The sequence below is a fragment of the Balaenoptera musculus genome, chromosome 2 (genome assembly GCF_009873245.2).
Source record: "Balaenoptera musculus isolate JJ_BM4_2016_0621 chromosome 2, mBalMus1.pri.v3, whole genome shotgun sequence".
NCBI classification, from domain to species: Eukaryota; Metazoa; Chordata; class Mammalia; order Artiodactyla; family Balaenopteridae; genus Balaenoptera; species Balaenoptera musculus.
In genome coordinates, this window is record NC_045786.1 from 57,134,774 (window position 1) to 57,152,700 (window position 17,927).

The 17,927-nt window shown below is 48.7% G+C and overlaps 1 protein-coding gene across 1 annotated transcript; it reads left to right on the forward strand.

Annotated features, from left to right (window-relative positions):
* Positions 1-1,597: 1,597 nt before the first annotated feature.
* On the forward strand, positions 1,598-17,431 carry DNAJA4 (DnaJ heat shock protein family (Hsp40) member A4). Its single transcript, XM_036841597.1, is given in 10 exon segments — positions 1,598-1,873; positions 2,199-2,337; positions 7,400-7,430; positions 7,433-7,480; positions 7,483-7,578; positions 9,475-9,579; positions 10,483-10,710; positions 11,716-11,946; positions 15,266-15,370; positions 15,463-17,431. Coding segments are annotated over 10 exon segments (1,269 nt in total). The 5' UTR covers positions 1,598-1,802; the 3' UTR covers positions 15,678-17,431.
* The last annotated feature ends 496 nt before the right edge of the window (positions 17,432-17,927 follow it).

The following is a 17,927-nucleotide window of genomic DNA, read 5'->3' on the forward strand; positions in this document are numbered from 1 at the left end:
CCTAGTTGAGAAGAGGGCTCAGAGGAGCCTGGCTAGAGTTTCATAAAGGAGAGAATCTTTGTCAGCTTCTTCAGCTTAGATAAAAGTGAAAAGAACATAATGCATCATCGTGTGATGAGACTATGTGCCAGGTGCTTCAGGAGCTTATGAGGTAGATACTCTTAATATTATCCCCATAAAAAGGTTGAGGAATCTAAGGCTCAGAAAGGTTAAATCACCTGCCCAAGGTCAGGCAGCCAGAGGTAGCAACTGGAACCTAGGTCTCACTGGTTCCAGAGTTCATAGGCCCATTCTATGCCTATAGGCTCTGACCATCCACAAATGCCCTTCCTGCCAGTGCCACTGGTCCAGACTATTAAGTCTGGATAAATGTGTGGTGCAGGGCAGTGGTTCTCAGCTCTGGCTGCTCAGTGGAATCACCTGGGGAGCTTAAAAGTACTGATGCTTGGGTTCCACCCCCAGAAGTTCTGATGCAATTGGTCTGGGGTGCAGCCTGGACACTGGGATTTTTAGAAGCTCCCAGGTGATCCCTATGAACAGCCAGGTTTGAGATTTGGATGATCACTGTGTGCTAGAAGCCTTCACAGTGATCATCCCATGTGATCCTTGCAAGAGCCCTGTGAGGAAGGCAGGCAGGCAGGCAGGCAGGCGGCAGTGACCATGTCCTGCTGATGAGGAAACAAGCTCAGAGAGGCTAAGGCTCATATAGTTAATAACATCTGGGGATGGAATCAAGTTTGTGGACCTCCAGCTCTGAGTTCTCTGCCAAAGGTTACTGCTCTTCAGAGGTCTAATTGAGAGGGAAAAAGCAATGTCTCCAAGAACAGAAATGAGCAGCTTAATTTCTCTTGCAAGTTAAAAGTCATTTCTCACCCCCGCTGAACACGTGGAGGAGGGGATAGTACTTGCCTCAGCCACAGGACCCAAAATGAGGCCAAGGGATCCCAGACAGGTGAGCAGTGGCCAACCCTCCCTGACAGTGTACCATCGGCAGAAGTCAAGGCTGGGCCGGAGCAAGAAGGCCTGCAGTTCTCTGATAGCGCTGCTTTCCACGCCCACGTTCCTGCAGTGGGTGGTGATCCTTGCTACCGGGCACCTACTTACTGGGAGCTGGGCACAGCCGAAGGAAGTCAGGGACCTGTTACTGCACCAGGCAGTGAGGGTCCTGCTGCAGTCTCCAGAACCGCTCTCCCACCCCACCCCCACGCCCATTGCACCACGAGCCTGGTCCAACCTTGGTGGTTCGGAGGGGAGGGGGCACTGCCCACCTTTGGGAGACCTGGGGGACGTCGCTGCTCACATCTAACGGGCGTCACTTCCCACATCTGGGGGACGTCAAGGGTTCCCAGTTGTGGGCAGTTGAGAGACCACCGTCCACAGCTGAGGCCAGCAAAGCACCACTCTACGTATCTGGAAGGGCTTAGGCTCACCTCAGCCTTGAAGATGCCCCGGGGGGCGCCAGCAGCTTCAGGAAATGGCCTCGGGAAATGCGACCCCAGCACGGTAGAGGGCCCCTACCCACTCCAAACCCCTCAAAAACGCAACAATCCGAGGCATGCCTCCGGGCGCATCCGGACATGACCAAACAGAGGGCGGCCACACCCCCAGGGAGAGGCCGGGTGGGGACGGCGGGGCGCAGCCCTCCCAGTAGGGTTCCCGCCGACGCTGCCCTCCAAGCCACCCGATCTTCGAGCCAGCCGGACCCACGGACCCACGCAAGGGAAAGGGGCCGGCCCCGGGGCGGCGGGGGCGGCCGTCGGAAGGCTCCCTCCACTCCGAAGCCGTCTTCCAAGCCCCGCAACATGGCCCGGGGCGGCAGTCAGAACTGGAGTTCCGGGGACTCAGATGGCAGGCCGGAGGAACAGGCGACCGGGTGAGCCGGGGGGTGGCGCCGGGCCGGGGCGTCGGGGGTCCGGGCCGCTAACCCGCCGCAGCGCCCCAGCCCATCAGCTCCAGGCGCCGCCGGAACCTCCGCGAAGGTTCTGGGCCTTTGTGGCGTCACTGTCTCCTTGTGGAACCTTCCGCCGGCGCCGAATAAAACCCGCCGCGGAGGAGCCGGCGGCTCGAGTGCGGCAGTGCCGGGAGAAGAGGGTAGTCGGGCGCAGGCGGGAGAGAGCCCCGGGGGGCGGCGGCCGTGACCGTGACGCGCGGGCGGGCGGCGGGGGCGCGCTGACCGTCCTGCCCGCCCCGCTCCGCAGAGAAAAGATGGTGAAGGAGACCCAGTACTATGACATCCTGGGGGTGAAGCCCAGCGCCTCCCCGGAGGAGATCAAGAAGGCCTATCGGAAGCTGGCGCTCAAGTACCACCCGGACAAGAACCCGGATGAGGGCGAGAAGGTGCGGGCCGGGCTCGCGCGGGGCCAGCCGTCAATTATTCAGCCCGGAGCTCGGGGGCCGTGAATTATTGAAGGCGGCGGGGAACCCGAGCCGCGTTTGTTGGAGAGGCGGTCGTCAGGTGCCGCGCACCACGCCGCGGGGGCCGGGCCGGGGCCGTGGGTGGTCCGAGGCGGAGGGGGGCGCGGCGCGGTCAGTTGGAGGGCGCTTCGCCGAGCCCCAGCCTCGCCGGGCTGGGCATCGGGGCTGGTGCCGGGGCCCGAGGCGCCGGGACCCCTCGTGAACCCCTGCGCAGCCCATTCATTCCTCCCTTCGCTCCACAAGGGCTCCTCCGAACACCGGGGAGGGCCGGGACTGAAACGTGGGGGCCCAGTTCTCCTAGGGTTTAAGGGCATTCCTGTCGGAAAGGCAGCCAGCAAGCCGGGAAACTGAGGCACACGTGACCAGAAGAAGTTGTGTACTTGCTGGGGACGACCGGGGTTGAATTATTTTTGTGCTCATATTCCCTGTTGATGCATAAGCCCTAGAGGTGAGTTTCTTTAATCTGAGTTAGTAGCTTGGACAAACCCGGTGTCCTTCTTGAGAATGGCCGACTGGATTTGTTCAGTGTGCCTGTCTCCTGCCTGATCAAGGTTGTCAGACATTGAATAATCACCTTTTCTTATTAAACAGGGACATGGAGATCTTTAACCCGACACATCATTTTATATGAACATTACAGGTTTTCTGTGACAATGACCTGCAGTGGATCCTAGTACCAATAATAATAGGCTGAAAAATGCTCTGCATCTTAGAGGCCTAAATTAAACTTCTTGATCCTGTTCACAGGAAAAGAGTCAACCAGCTTTTTATGCCCAAGGAAGCTCATTACCCACCAGAATAGGTGATTAGAAAGATCAGGCATTGATCCTTGGGAAAGCTTGTTGGCCTTCCCACTCCTCCTTTGACTTGCCATTTTCTTATAAAACTTGGGATATCCTAGATGGCTTTTGGGAGGTGGGGCTTTTGTGGTAGCTGATAGCAATGACACCTGGGCCACTTTTGAAGCCATAGATTACCTGTCTAGCATTTAGACTCGTGGAAACGACTGTAGTATCAAAATACCTGTCTGTGTTAGCTTTTCCAAGCTGGAGAAACCTGCCTAAAGAAGGTTGGCTGGGTGGCAACAGTGATAGGATATTTATATTTAGCCACAGGTGCCGAGTGTCGCTGTCACAAGTTTAAAATGCTTTTCTGGAAGACCATTTGTCTGTTACTCGTGTTCTTTCTCATCTATATTTAGGTGGCTTACTGTAGCTTTTAAAGTCACTGGCTTTCTACGTAGTGTTGGTGATTCATAGATGTGCTCCCTAAATTCATTGTAGGCTGTTTTCTGAGAGCAGCCTTTAAGGAGAGCGCACCCAGGCTTCTAATTTCACGTTTCAGAGGCGGCACGTGGGAAAGCCTTCTGACCCTGGTTCAGGTCAGATCTCATGGCACTCTCCAAGAGTAAGTCATGGCTGTGTGCCATTGGAGTGAGTCTGCTCTTGGTGTTCTGAAGCTTTTTTTAAATTGGAACTTAACCTGTACTACATTTCTGTAGGTGTTGCCCTGCATATACCTGCCTGAGCAGAGGTGGCTGATTTGTTTTAAACTAATATTTATTTATAGCCAGATACTGAATTAGTGTCACTTGAAGTGTCTGGCGGGTCCCTTTCAGCTTAGAGGTGGGGGGTTCTGTGATGTTCCAGGAATACTTTTCCCTTCCACCTTCCATGAAGGGGATAAAACCCTTTAATTTAGTTCTCAGCTAAAACTTCTTCCAGCTTATGGTCAGAGGCTGAACCACTGGCCTAGTCCTCATCCTAATTTAATTATGATTCCTTGTTTGCTACCTGTATTCCCTAGAAATGAAACGGGTTGAGGAGACTGGGGACACAGTTTATAGAAACTGCTGTAAAGTTCCCTAGAGAGGACTCATGCATTCATTCACTCACGGGATACCTGCTGTTTGGTCCTGCTGTGTGCTGGGCGCACTGTGTAGGCCTTTTCTTTTTTGTGCAAGTTTGTGTGTAGTTCTTGTCCACTGTATCTGTTCATAGGTGGAAACTTTTATTTTTTCCCCCCAAGTTTGTCACTGTATTAATGTCTCTTCAAAAACAGACTGAGCCAGTCTGTTCTCCCTTGCTCCAGGGCAACTGAAAAGGCTATTGGGGTGTTGGTCTTTGTTTTGTGGCCTGTTGTCCTGTGTTGCTAAGCATTGGGTGGCTGGTGTTTGTTGTCAGGTGTTCTGTATAGAGTCTCTACTTTTCTGCAGCTGGTTTCTGAAAGACACACGGGCAGCGGGTCAGTAAGTGAGTCCCTTTCAGGGGCCGTGATGGGGGTATATTCTTGGCTATTAACCCCAGCCAGCTTTTGAGATGAGTTTGGTCTTTTGGCAATTTACTGTAACTTTTTAGTTTGAATAATAGACTTTTAAGTTAAAAAATCATAAAAGAGAGCATAACAGTGCAGAAAATTTCAGAATATTGAGGAAAACACACCAAGTACACATCACCCTAACTGCTGTCCCTGTGTTTCTTTCCAGGCTTTCTCCAGGGTGATTGTACATGGTCATCCTGGCACATAGGGTTTTTTTTCCTCACCACTGAATACTTTAAATACTTTTCCCAGTTGCTACATAGTCTCCAAAGCCACTTTTCCAGATGCGTAATAATCTTATTAAAGGAACTGTGGCAAATTATTACAGTCTGAAAGGTGAGCTGGTCAGAGTACTAGTCTCCAACTGTGAGATGGGTGGGGGTCAGGCAGGGACTGAATTAGACTCTGAGTGCTGAGACCCACCCCTAACCCCAGGGTAGTGGGAGCCCCACCCCTTTGTGAGGTGTGGCCTCTGGTTGAATGCCCCAAGTGACAGGGCATTCCTTTTCCTTTTTAGATTATCATCCATTCTGTTAAGTGCAAGAGTCTTTCAACTATCCAGAGTGTTTCTAGTGGACATTCTCTTGAAGCATGTTTACCTAGTACAGACGGGGCCCAGAGACTCCTGGGGGCAGCCTGGCCTGGTTGCTTTCGGATCTTCCCTACCGGGCACCTAATCCCTACAACCTTATTTTCCTTCTGTGGAAAGGAGTAGTGGTGAACGATACCTACTTCTTTACAGAAATGGTGGAAAATCAACGTACCAAAAAACCTAACTACCTTGAGTATGATTCTGATGTCTCTAAGACAGTTTTTTAAATTACCCAGTTGTTAGCTATTATTTATTAGCTATCATTTATTATTTATTAGCTACTTATTAGATCTCTATCAGGGATCTGTAGTACAAGAGAAAACCTAGTGTCTGTCAGTTTCCATATTTGTATATTCAAAGCACTTTTTTTTTTCTGTATGTTCTGTATTTTTTTTTTTCTTCCTAAACCATTCCCCTGGAGGGTGAAGACCCTATCTCACTTATTCATTTCTCAATTCCCAGAATTGAGCCATTCATATAACAAGTATTTACTAGGTACCTTCTACATGCCAGACAGTGTTCTAGGTTTGGGGATATGGCAGTGGACAAAGCTGACCTAACTACCTGTCCTCATGGAGCTGACACTGCAGTGGGGACCACCATCCCAGCAGTAAGTGCCCTGGTTTTGGGGAACAAGCAAGGAGGGCCAACAGCGCAAGAGCAGAATTGCGGGGAGCTGAGGCAAAGGTGTCATTTTGGCTTGTAGACCAGAATAAGAACTGGCTTTTACTCCAAGTGAGCCGGGCCCCTTGGAGGGCTTGGGGCAGAGGAACTGACGTGATTAGCTGGCAAGTTCTGGCTGCTGTGCGGAGACAGACTGAAAGCTGAGGTGAGGAAGGCGGAGGAATGGGAGTCCAGTGAGGAGGTTACTGGGCTATCCAGGCCAAGAGTGTGTCCTCTGCCAGGGCGGGGCCGTGGTGGTGGTAGTGGGAGAAGGGATGGATTTTGGATATTTTATTATAGTGTTTTGATTTTAGTTTAAAAACTTCCACATATCTTCAGAAAATGTGAGAGTGGTTACCATGAACCCCTGCCTTTCTTTCACTTCCCTTCACTGATTATAAATAGGTCACCACATTTGCTTCCCTATATTATTATTATTGCTAAAGCTTTGAGAGTAGTTGCATACATCATAACCTTTCAGCCCTAAATGTTTATCCTTGGGAAAACAACATCCTTGTACATAACCACAGTACATTTATCAAATTTAAGAAGTTTAACATTGAGAAAAAAATTCCCATTTTTCCAGTTGTTCCAATGTCCTTTGTAGCAATTTTTTTCCCCAGTGGCAAGATCCAGTCCAGGATCCATCCAGGGTCACACACTGCATTTAGTTTCCTGTCTTTTAGTTTTGCAGAATATACTTCTATTTGGGTTTTCTGATTCTTTTCTTACAGTTGGATTCCAGGATACATTTTTGGCAGGCATGTGACACATGCGATGTTCTGATCTTAGGGTACTGGAGATAGACATTTGAAGGTAGCACCAGAAGGATTTGTTGACAGATGAGATGTGAGGGAGAGGAAATGAGGTTTTGGAATTGCCAATAAGTGAGCTGTGGGGGAGACTATGGGAGGGGCAGGACTCTGGGGGTGAGATCAGGACAGATTCGTGCACAGTGTCTGCAGCCTGCATGCGGATGGATGCTCACAGGATGTCTGTAGTTGAATTTTTATGCTAGTAACCTAGGAAAGCAGCCCTCCTGAGCTGGAAAAGCAGCCCTCATGGGCTTTATCCAGTTGTAGGTTAAGCCCTGGCCTGGTCCACTACATCTTAGCTCCACTCTACTTCTTCCTGTCTGGTGCAGCCTGAGGAGGAAAGAAACTCCTTCTTACTGCTCTGCATCCTTATTCTCTGCAGTGGGCCCTGCCTCTCATCCCTTAGTAATGTTTGCCCCTATGTATCCCACTCTACAAAGGGATTAAATGGAAAAGTCAGGTTTCAGATAACATATAGACCTGCTAGTTTGGGGGGTTGGGTGTAGAATCCCTCTGTCATTGCATTTATGTGGTGGGTTTGCATCATGAACAACTCAAACCTTCTCTTTTTAATCTCTCTTTTTTTCTTTTGAAGTTTAAGCTCATATCCCAGGCATATGAAGTGCTTTAGATCCAAAGAAAAGGGACATTTATGACCAGGGCGGCGAACAGGCAATTAGGAAGGAGGCGCAGGCAGCCCCAGCTTCTCTTCCCCCATGGACATCTTTGACATGTTCTTTGGTGGCGGAGGACGGATGGCTAGAGAGAGAAGAGGTAACTGCTTTGAAAGACGTTAAGCAGTTTTATAGTTTCCAAATTGTACGTGTTGCTGGAATCAGGACGGATCATGCCTTAAAAGGGTGTAGTTGTCATGTTTGGGGATCATTAGCTTTAGTTCATCGCTTGTTTAGTCTACCTGGAATCTCTTAGTGCATTTAGCAATTAATTGCCTGACACCTTCCCAACACCACAACATAAAGGAGCAAATGGGGAAGTCCCTGGTTGATCCAGGGGTTAGGACTCGGTGCTCCACTGCTGGGGCCTGTGTTCAGTCCCTGGTCAGGGAACTAAGATCCTGCAAATGGTGCGCCCCCCCACCCCCCAAAAAGAGCAAATGGCGGTGAGGAGAAAGGAGGAAGTTCAAGTTCATCTTGCCCTCTTTTTCTCTTTTGTTGGGGTCAGGTTCCATTTATGTTCCTAAGGGACATAAATGGCACCTCCTGTGGTTATTAGTGATTACCCATCTGCCGAGAGTGCTCTTCTCCCTCCTGCACGCTTCCTCCCATGCCTCCTGACTTGGGCCAGGGCCCGCGGCTCTATTTCTGGCTGGTGCTCTGCCATGTGCAGTGTGGCCTCATTTCTCAGCCTGCTCAGGAGATTTTCTAGGTACAAAATTTACCCCTTGATGTTTGAACATCTTTGTAAAAGAAGCTACTTTGCCTCTCCTCTTCAGAATGCATTAGGATAGCAGCTTCGTCCCCAGAGGTGAATTTAGGGACTTAGCTCTTGGTGAAATGGCCCAGGCCCCTGTTTTTGGTTCTGGGTTTGTTCTTCCTAATTTTTCTACCTCTTACCTCCTGCCAGGCTCTGGACTGTCACCTCCAGGCTCTGGAGGTGGTCCTCTAAATAGGCCCCCATTCCCCTGTCCTGCTTACGGTTGATACTCTGCTTTGGACGTCAAAACCAGATAGATAACCAAGCTTATTAAAATCCTGGGTGAAATCAAAATAAGTTCTGCATTGAGGTTTAAGAAGGGTGGTTTGAGGTCAACAAGAGGCCCCTGGATAAATATAGGCTGTACTTGTTCCCACATTATAATTGACTCGAGCTTTGAAAAGCTTGGCTGTCAATTCTGTGAATACAGTGTGCTGAAAATCACAAAGTGTTTATTAGGGAAAAATCCTTACCCTGTTTTCTGGGTATGTTGCCTGCTCATATAACTGACAGTGTGGATGTGATTAAAATCTTGGGTATCTTCTTGCCTAGCTCTCTCACTGTCTTGAGATGAACAACTTCACGCCCTTAATTAAGTCATCTCTCAAAGTTGACAGCCAATAAACAAGGACAGCATCTCAGTGACCTCGAGAGCCCTATGGGCAGCAGGGAGGGACCTGATGCTGTGGGTCCTGACAGGCCGGCATGGTGCCAGAGCAGACAGACTCCCACCCTGAAGATGAAAGGCCCACTGTCCTGTATGCACAGACAAGATTTCCACAGATGAAAGAGTTCCCACTTGGCCACAAGACATAGAAGGGCTCAAAAAGTAAAGGTCCAGAGACTGACTTCGTGCATCATCTATAAGGAAAGGGCTCCTTTCATGGGGAGAACCTAGTTAACCAATCTCATTGGTTAACATTGCCTTGGGTTTCCTCACTAATCTCTCATTCTCAGATTTGTTTTAGAAAATAAAGATGAAAGTCTTTGTTGACATCTATAAATGATTGAATAATTAGCTCATAGCTAGAAAGGGTATTAGTTCTCATACTGGCAAAGGGCCAGAAGGATGGGCCAGATGTAACAGAAGCAAGCATTGCTTCCCACAGGGAAGGGAATGAATGACACAGGCATACTTTGAGACTTCATACAACTAAAGGTCATATGGGTAGTATTTAATACAGTGGTATATTTAATACAGTATTACTAATTGGTCTTTGTTTTTCCCTCGGTAAGGCAAGAATGTTGTACATCAGTTGTCTGTAACTCTTGAAGATTTATATAATGGAGTCACAAAGAAATTGGCTCTCGAGAAAAATGTAATTTGTGAGAAATGTGAAGGTAAGAATTAATGTCTGAATGAGTCTCATAGTTCTGGTCCCTTAGATCTGGAAACAATTCTTACTGTTTTACAATTCAGAGAAAAATAATTTATCTTTTTAAATGTGAAGGTCAGAGATTGCAAACAGGTAGCCTGAGGGCCAAATCCATTTCATTTGGCCCTGTACATTTTTTATTTGGACTGCACATTTATTCAGTATGTTGACAATTATTTTAAAAATATAAAAATCAAGAATGGTTCACTCAACCTAGGGGTCAGCAGACTTTTGCTGGAAAGGGCCAGATGATAGGTACTTCTGGGCTTCGTGAGCCATGCAGTCCCTGCCGTAACTATTCAACTCTTATTGCAAAAGGAGCCATAGACAGTAAACAAGCAGATGACATAGCTGTCTTCCAATAAAGCTTTATTTACAAAACCAGGCAGCTGGCCATAGTTTGCTGTCCTTGATTTAAATGTAAATGTAATTAACGTAATTTTTAAAAATCTGATTTTTCAAGAAAAGTCAGATCTGGTGACTTGGTCACACACTGTCCCACAGAGAAGTGGCTGGGCTGGATAGCCACCCTTGTGGACAGGGCTGTTTTCTCCAGTCTCCACTGGTCACATGTAGGCATGGGTGTTCTTCCACCCTGGGGTGGAAGAAAACACATTTGGTGAAGTTAAAGCAATGAATTTGTCTTGGTATAGCCAAAACCACAAATGTTTGTGCTTAACATGTTAACATCTGGATATTGTCTGCTTGGCTAGAATCATCCAGACTCTTCCACATGGCTTTTCATGATTGTAAATAGTCAGAATTCAAACCCCAGTGTCCAATTTTGTGGCTCATTATCCTTCTGTGGTGGCACCCAGCAGAGATGCTTCTAAGGGATGAGCACAGCCTTGTTCCTGTCTCCCCACAGGCATTGGTGGGAAGAAGGGATCTGTGGAGAAGTGCCCAGTGTGCAAGGGGCGAGGGATGCAGATTCACATCCAGCAGATCGGGCCGGGCATGGTGCAGCAGATCCAGACCGTGTGCATCGAGTGCAAGGGCCAGGGCGAGCGCATCAACCCCAAGGACCGCTGTGAAAGCTGCAGTGGTGCCAAGGTCATCCGAGAGAAGAAGAGTATCGAGGTGCACGTGGAGAAAGGTGAGGCTGCGCAGCACTGGCGCCCCACGCTGGTGGACATGCATCTCAGGTGCTGATTGTGGGGCACAAGCGTTAGGTATCGGGGAAGTGAGACACAGAACAACTGGTATTTAAATGCCGTTAGAGTGTGCCGTCAGTTCTTCCAATTCCCAGGGCATCTTCCATGGACCCTCCCTGGCTTTGTTTCCATCCGTGTCACCTGCCAAAGTTTTCTTGCTTACAAAACCTCTTTGTAAGGTTTTCCAATGCCCTGGCAGTCACTTAACCTTGATTTTGGTTAATTGCCCTCTCTTGCCCTTCTCAAACCATTACTTTAGAGTCACTGGGAGTGTTATTCCTAATGGCTTTTGTCGCTCATTGGCCGTAAAAGCTTATCTAAGTCTTCGTAGCTGGATGTCCCTTTTCTCCACACATTTCCCATCTGTTGCAGCAGATTCTCCCAAATCCAGCACCTTCCTCCTGCTGTTCATTTTGCCTGGGCCATCATTTTAGGGTCTTTTTCCCTCTTAGTTGTTCCCCCTGATCATTCTGTGGCTTCCTAACCCAGCAAATGTATTTAGGTGAGAGACCAGAGTACACAAATCAACACCCAACCAGCACACATGTTGAGGGACTTGACACTGTGCCTGTGTGCACAGAGACTTATCAGAAGGCCCCCAGAGCCCAGTGCTGTTTGTGCGTCAAGAAGCAGGCGGTGACCTGCTCACGGTGCGCTGTCAGCTGTGGCATCGCACGGCCAGGAGGGCGGGGGCTGTGTGGTGAACTTGCGATGTGGCGGCCTCGTTTCCCACCCTCCCTGCTGCACGCTTGGCTGAGGACCCTCGTTATGCCGAGGGGAGTGAGGCCTCTTGGTCAGTGGTAATCCCAGCCCCAGGCCTGCACGAGGTTGGGAGGTTAGATGAATAAAGAACCCCCAAAGGGCTCTCTGTGAGCCTTCTTCAAAAGCTTGTCGGAAGTACGGTTTTTAAGAGAAATGGCTAATCAGAAAGGGATGATGTTTCATAGGTATGAAAGATGGGCAAAAGATACTGTTTCATGGAGAAGGAGATCAGGAGCCTGAGCTGGAGCCTGGTGATGTCATAATTGTGCTTGATCAGAAGGATCATAGTGTCTTTCAGAGACGAGGCCATGACTTGATCATGAAAATGAAAATTCAGCTTTCTGAAGCCCTTTGTGGCTTCAAGAAGATGATAAAAACACTGGATGATCGAGTCCTTATTATTACATCCAAATCAGGTAATGTTTCAAATGTGTTTCATTGCAGTTCTTCTGTATGTTTGGCATAATGATGCTGGCAGCTTAGCCTGGTTTCACATTCAAGGCTGACTTCTGTTGCACAAGTTAGTGTGACTTGATTTTCTCTAAATTTAAAGTCATCACTAGGGACTTTTGAGAATTTTATGAATTTCTTTTATAGTTTCCACGAAAAAAATTCAGTTTTGGGGAAAGAGCCTCAAAACAGGAATCTTGGGGATCTAAATTTCTACCTGGAACCTGCCAATTTAACTTACGTTTTTAAAAAAATTAACCTTTGTATAATAAAACACAGCTGATAATAGATGGTGTTTTTCTATCAAATGGTGATCTGTGCTGATTCATCCATGTTTCTCTAGCCTCTGTGTTGTCGATTACATGTGAGAGACATTTTAAAATAGAATTTTCCTGAAAAAAAAAAGACATCGTCTGCCAGCTTATCCTTGGCGGCTTCTAGAGAACTGCCCATCTGCACACAGGCACAGGAGCTTGAGGGAGCTGCCTCTGGACCCAAAGGGTTCTCAAAGGCCTGAGAGCTCAGCCTGCCAGCACGTGTGTAGATGCCAGGCTCCCAGCTCCCAGGAGGGCTAGTGTTCACTGCAGCTGAGTCCATGTGGGCCCCAGAGCACCTGCCTGGAAGGGGCTGTGAGGAGGCCCGGCAAATTGGAGAAGGGAGAGAGGCCAGGCTGGGGCCCTCAACCTGAAGCTGCCTCCGAATAGCACTTCAGGTCAGTTGTCCATGTCAAAGAATGTCTGGACAGGTGCGGCAGTGGCTGAGCCACCCAGACATCCGTGACCCCATCACTGGCCGTGAGCGGTGCCGCTCTGGTCCCCTCGCTGGCCACAGGGTTCGGGAGTGACTTCTCCTGTGGGTATCTGAGGTTTAGGCTAGAGGGGTAGGCTCAGAGCTGGGGTGGGAGGTAACCAGCCAATAACGCTGTCCGAGGGCAGTGTAATTAAGACCCTGAAGTCCAGTGGAGTGAGCCACCTTGCCTCCCCAGCCTCCATCCAGGGCTTTCCTGCCTCTGTGTCCATTTCTCTCTTCCCCTTTCTGGCCTGTTCTCTTTCTCTGCCACTTTCCTCTTTGGCTTTTTCTGTTTCCTCTTTTCTGGGTATAAGTGAAATGGAATTATATATCCAAGTCTTGATCAGAGGTTTGTTTTGGGGTTTTTTGCTTTTGTTTTTTACTTTTTATTTGGAAACAATTTCAAACTAACAAAAAGTTGTAAAAATAAAAACAGTATGAAGACCACGCATATATGATTTGCCTATTGTTAAAATTTTACCCTGTTTGATTTTTCATTTCTGTGTTTGTGTATAGATATACTTAAGGATTGGGGAAAAGCACTGCAGTATAATGAAAATATGCATGAAAATTTTAAATACAGCACCTTCCTTTAGATTCCATTCTGTAAGCCTCCCAAGGTACCCAATTCCTCCCCTCACTTCTGTAGGAAAGTTTGGGGATCACAGTTCACACAAAGCCCTAGGCCACAGGCTGTGAGTGGGTGTGAGCCCAAGACCCCTGGTATCATGTCCAAGACCCCCTAACATTGTCTCAGACCTGATTCCAGCCCTTCGGGGAGCATGAGCTGGGCAGCATCTTTGGGGTGCTGTGTAACTTCTTTGCGAAAGCTCGTCCTTGGCCGAGCTCCCTGGAGCAGGGGCCCCTGCCATGGGATTGGAGCCCAGTGTTCCTTGCTGCCTCCCAGCTGATCCCAGCCACAGGGAAACTGGGAGCCAAGGACGCAAGACAGGAAGTGAGCCCCAGAGGGAAGGAAGTCATAAACCCCAAGAAACCCATTTCCTTGCTTAGTTATAAGGAAGGGCAGGGTGTCCAGAAAACCTTCTGCTGGAGATTTCTCTTGTGCTTTTTCTTTTTGCTCATTTATCTGTTTTTGAGTCCTTTTCTTTCACCTCTTCTTTTCTTGTTTTGGCTTATTTCTCTTTCCTTCATTTCTTCTTCTCTCTTCTGCTGCTGAAGTGCCTTCCTCGCCAGAGGCCTTTAGGCTGTCTTGAGCACGGCTGAGAATCAGGAGATTAAAGAAAAAAGTGCCTTAAGAGTTTCACCAGGGTGTGATCCCCCTGACTGAAGGCAGATATGTACCTCACGGAAGAGCTGACTCACCATCTCTTTCCTTCTCTTACACGTGGTTGTCCACGCTTGGTCCCACGGTTTCCCTGCCCCCCAGTGAGTTAGAAGCAGAAGCCCGAGGAGTTGTGCTGAGAGCAACAAGAAGTGTGACACCTGACAGGAACAAAGAGACAGAAAAGCTATTAAAAACAAAACAAAGGCCATAACAAGCCCAGCAGCCTGGGGCCCTTTAGCTAATGGGCTCCTCCTGCAGTCAGCAGCTCTGAGGGCCCCATGTGAGTCACAGCCCTGCACTGAATGACCCCCAAGGAAAGAGTCCTCCACACCCTTTATTTTAAAAAGCTCCCATGAGATACTTTAAAAGATTTCCTCTTGAGAGAGTTCATCCAGGGGAGTGGGACGCTGAATAAATGTTTGGGCTCCCCCCAACCATTTTTTCTGAACATTTCTTTCTTTGTCCATTTTCATTACTGAGCTGAAGAGCATACTTTTTAAAGAGACCCTTTTATCCCTTTTCTTTTCATGTTGGAAGGAAATGATATTTTAGATTTGGGGGCGAACCAAGAGCTCTGGGGGGACTAAACTCCCATGATGCCTTTTGAAAAAGTGTAGAATGTAAGATCCAGCAAATGCAAGCCAGACCAGCTCCAGCCCACCAGCTCATGGAGACTGCCTGTGGCCGGAGCCACCTTGTGAGCCCCCACCCAGAAGGCTGGCTCTCCTGCCAGGTGGGATCTGGCTGGACTCTGAGGCCATTCCTGCTCCAAGCTCTGCTGGAGTCTGTGAGGAGCAGACTCCCCTCCCACTCACGGGAAGGTTGCAGTGACAGCCTGACGCAAGAGGCAGGCTGACAGCTCAGCCCTGTTTACCCAGACTGAGTGTTGATTCCCAGTTCACTTTTTTAAGCCAACCTTATGATGGAGGCTGCAGCCCGCTCTCCCTCAATACACGGCAGGAGCCCAGTGCGTGGGTCACGGAGGGTTCCACTCCCGCCCCCTCCCTCTCGTCCCCCTCACCCAGCCGGCTCCTCTGGCAGGCATCATTCTGGTCGGGACCAGCTTTTTAGTCAGATGCCCCATGACCCCTGCCTTTGCCTGCTGCTGTGGGGGTGATAGTGTCTGCCCCAGGCTCTCCCCACAGGGGGACTGACCTCTCCCGGCTGCCCTCCCATCTTCCTGTTTCATAAGTAAACCTTCTCTGCGGCAGGTGAGGTGGTAAAGCACGGGGACCTGAAATGTGTGCCCAACGAAGGAATGCCAATCTACAAAGCACCCCTGGAGAAAGGGACGCTGATCATACAGTTTTTAGTAAGTGCATGTGTTTCATTCTCACGGGACATATAATTAAATGCCTTAACTGGGGAGGGAAGAAACAACTGCTCTTTCCCACCTCACCCTTTACAGGTTACTTTCCTGAAAAACACTGGCTGTCTCAAGACAAGCTTCCCCAGCTGGAAGCTCTGCTCCCTCCTCGACAGAAAGTCAGGATTACAGATGACATGGATCAGGTGGAGCTGAAGGAGTTCAATCCCAATGAGCAGAACTGGCGCCAGCACAGGGAGGCCTACGAGGAGGATGACGACGGGCCCCGGGCCGGAGTGCAGTGCCAGACGGCATGACGCGGCCCGGCGCAGCGTGGCCCGGCCGGACTAGCACATGATGAATGTAAAGTTGGCACAATGAAAATGGCGTCGCTTTAATGGCCTCGTGTTTGGGGTGTCCTGTGTATGTGTTCAGCATTCTCAACTGCTGAGTGTCTTTTTGGTTTTTCTTTTGTTTTTCTTTTGGTTGTAACGTAAGTTATCGGTTTATATTTAAATGTTTTAAGTGTAAATCACTCTAGTCTGCATATGGAATCTGTTTATTTACATTTTCAGGATATTTTTGAGATGCCAGTGACCGCACTGACACTTTGTACTTCTAGAGGCTTTGCCATAATTCAGTTCCACCAATAAAGCACAGCCCAGACAACAGCACTCAGCCCCCTAGCAAACCTCCAGGCATGAAGTGGGCGACCTGGCCCAAGTCTAGCTCTGCGGTTTCTTTCCCTCCCCACCTCCCTCATAATGGCAAAGTTACTGAGGGCATGATCTCAGGGCTGCTCATGTGACATTTCTGGATCTAGATTCCAGATGCTTCTCCTCAAGAATAAAAGCACATCTGCGGGTTGGGCTTGGCTGCAGTGCCTGGTTCACGCTGAGTGGGCTGCAGGGCCAACTTGGTTCCTACCTGTGTCCTGTGCCCTTGAATGCTTGGAATGGGGTGTGAGTGTGTCTGATCATCTCTCTTGGAAGCTTCCTGAACCTTCCAGGCCTTGCGGTGAGGACAAACCAGGGTTTTAAATGAAACGCTGATAAAACTGTTTGCCTGCGCCCCCCGCACCTTGTTTTTTGTTGTTTGATTTTCTGTTGACAGCCTTTGCAGTGCTCTCCCACCAAAGTGCTTACTTGTAAAGATAACGAAACCATCCATGTCCGCAGCAGCCTCAGTGCAACGGAATCCACGGAGATGCTGGTGGTTCAGCCCCGTGGCACAGCCAGCTTCCCTGTCTGACCAGTGATCCGGGATGACTTGAGGGTCTGGAAAGGCAGAGGACATCTCAGTGTTTTCCACCTCATTCTCCCAGATTGAACTCCCTTCCAAAGGATGGTTCCTCTCCTTGCACAGCCATATCACAAAGGGCTTCCTGCTCAAGGGATAATGTTTTAGTGAGAACTGAAGTTCTACTCTGGACCGCAGTCTGTCTGGACTACCACTGTAAATGATAACTTGTTGGGAGGGATATTATTAACTCCTGGCAGGTAGACTACAATTTAAATTTAGGGTTACCTCAACCTTTAGCCATTACTGCTCCTTTCCTTCCCACAACAGTCATGAAGAAAAACTCCTGCCTTCTAAGCTGCTGGGTTAAAGCAGAGGCCACTTTTCAGATCCACCCTTATTGGGTATACAGTATCTGAGAGTTTGACTCAGACCAGGGACCTCCCCAGGAGGGCCAAAGGGTAGATGAGACCCATGGCAGGTAGGTCCAGTGGATGGACCAGGCTCCAGCTGGCTAGTGGGTGGGCATAATTTGCTCAAAATAGGTATAGAAAGAGCCCACCTGTCCCACTTTGACCATCAGTCAGGAAAGACATAAAACCTATTCTTCCAACTAAGCCTATATGAAAATCAATTGACAAATGGACCACAACTCCAGGGTGTTCTGTTTCTGTGCTGTGACTTCCTAATTATTGCTAGAAAACTGTCTAGTTGATGATGAGGCAAAATTACATTCAGCTCCTTGTCATGTAAAGAATTTGGAGGGTGTTGCTTAAAATTTATTCCACCTGTATATTTGTCACTTTAAAATTAAAATTGAGCTGGTATGAGAGACAGATGGTTTTGTTTGTTTTTTTTTAAATTTTCTCGAGCTCCAATGACCAGTGCTAAGTGCCAGTTTGCCTCATATTGGTTGATATAACAGAATGAAGTTTCCACTCTCACAGAGCTTATATTTTGGGTGTGGGGATAAATACAAACATCACGCAATGATGACTGCAGTGAAGAAAGAGTAATGGGAAAGGGACCAGGAGAAGGCCTCTACTGGGAGCTGACCCCCGAGCAGCCACCTGAAAGCAGTGAGACCTCTAAAGGTCTGAGGAAGAAACATTCTAGGCAGAGGAAATGGCCAGGGCTATGTGGTTACAGGAGGGTGAACAAGGCAAAGAGGCAGGAGAGAGAAGCGAGGGGCTACCTAAAGAGCATGGGCTTGATTCTAAGGGTTATGGGGAGTTTGGAAGAAAAGCACAGGACCTGACATGAATCGTATGAAGTTATGATCAGTAAAAAGCAACAAACTTTCGAGGGTTAGCTACTTACACCTTTCC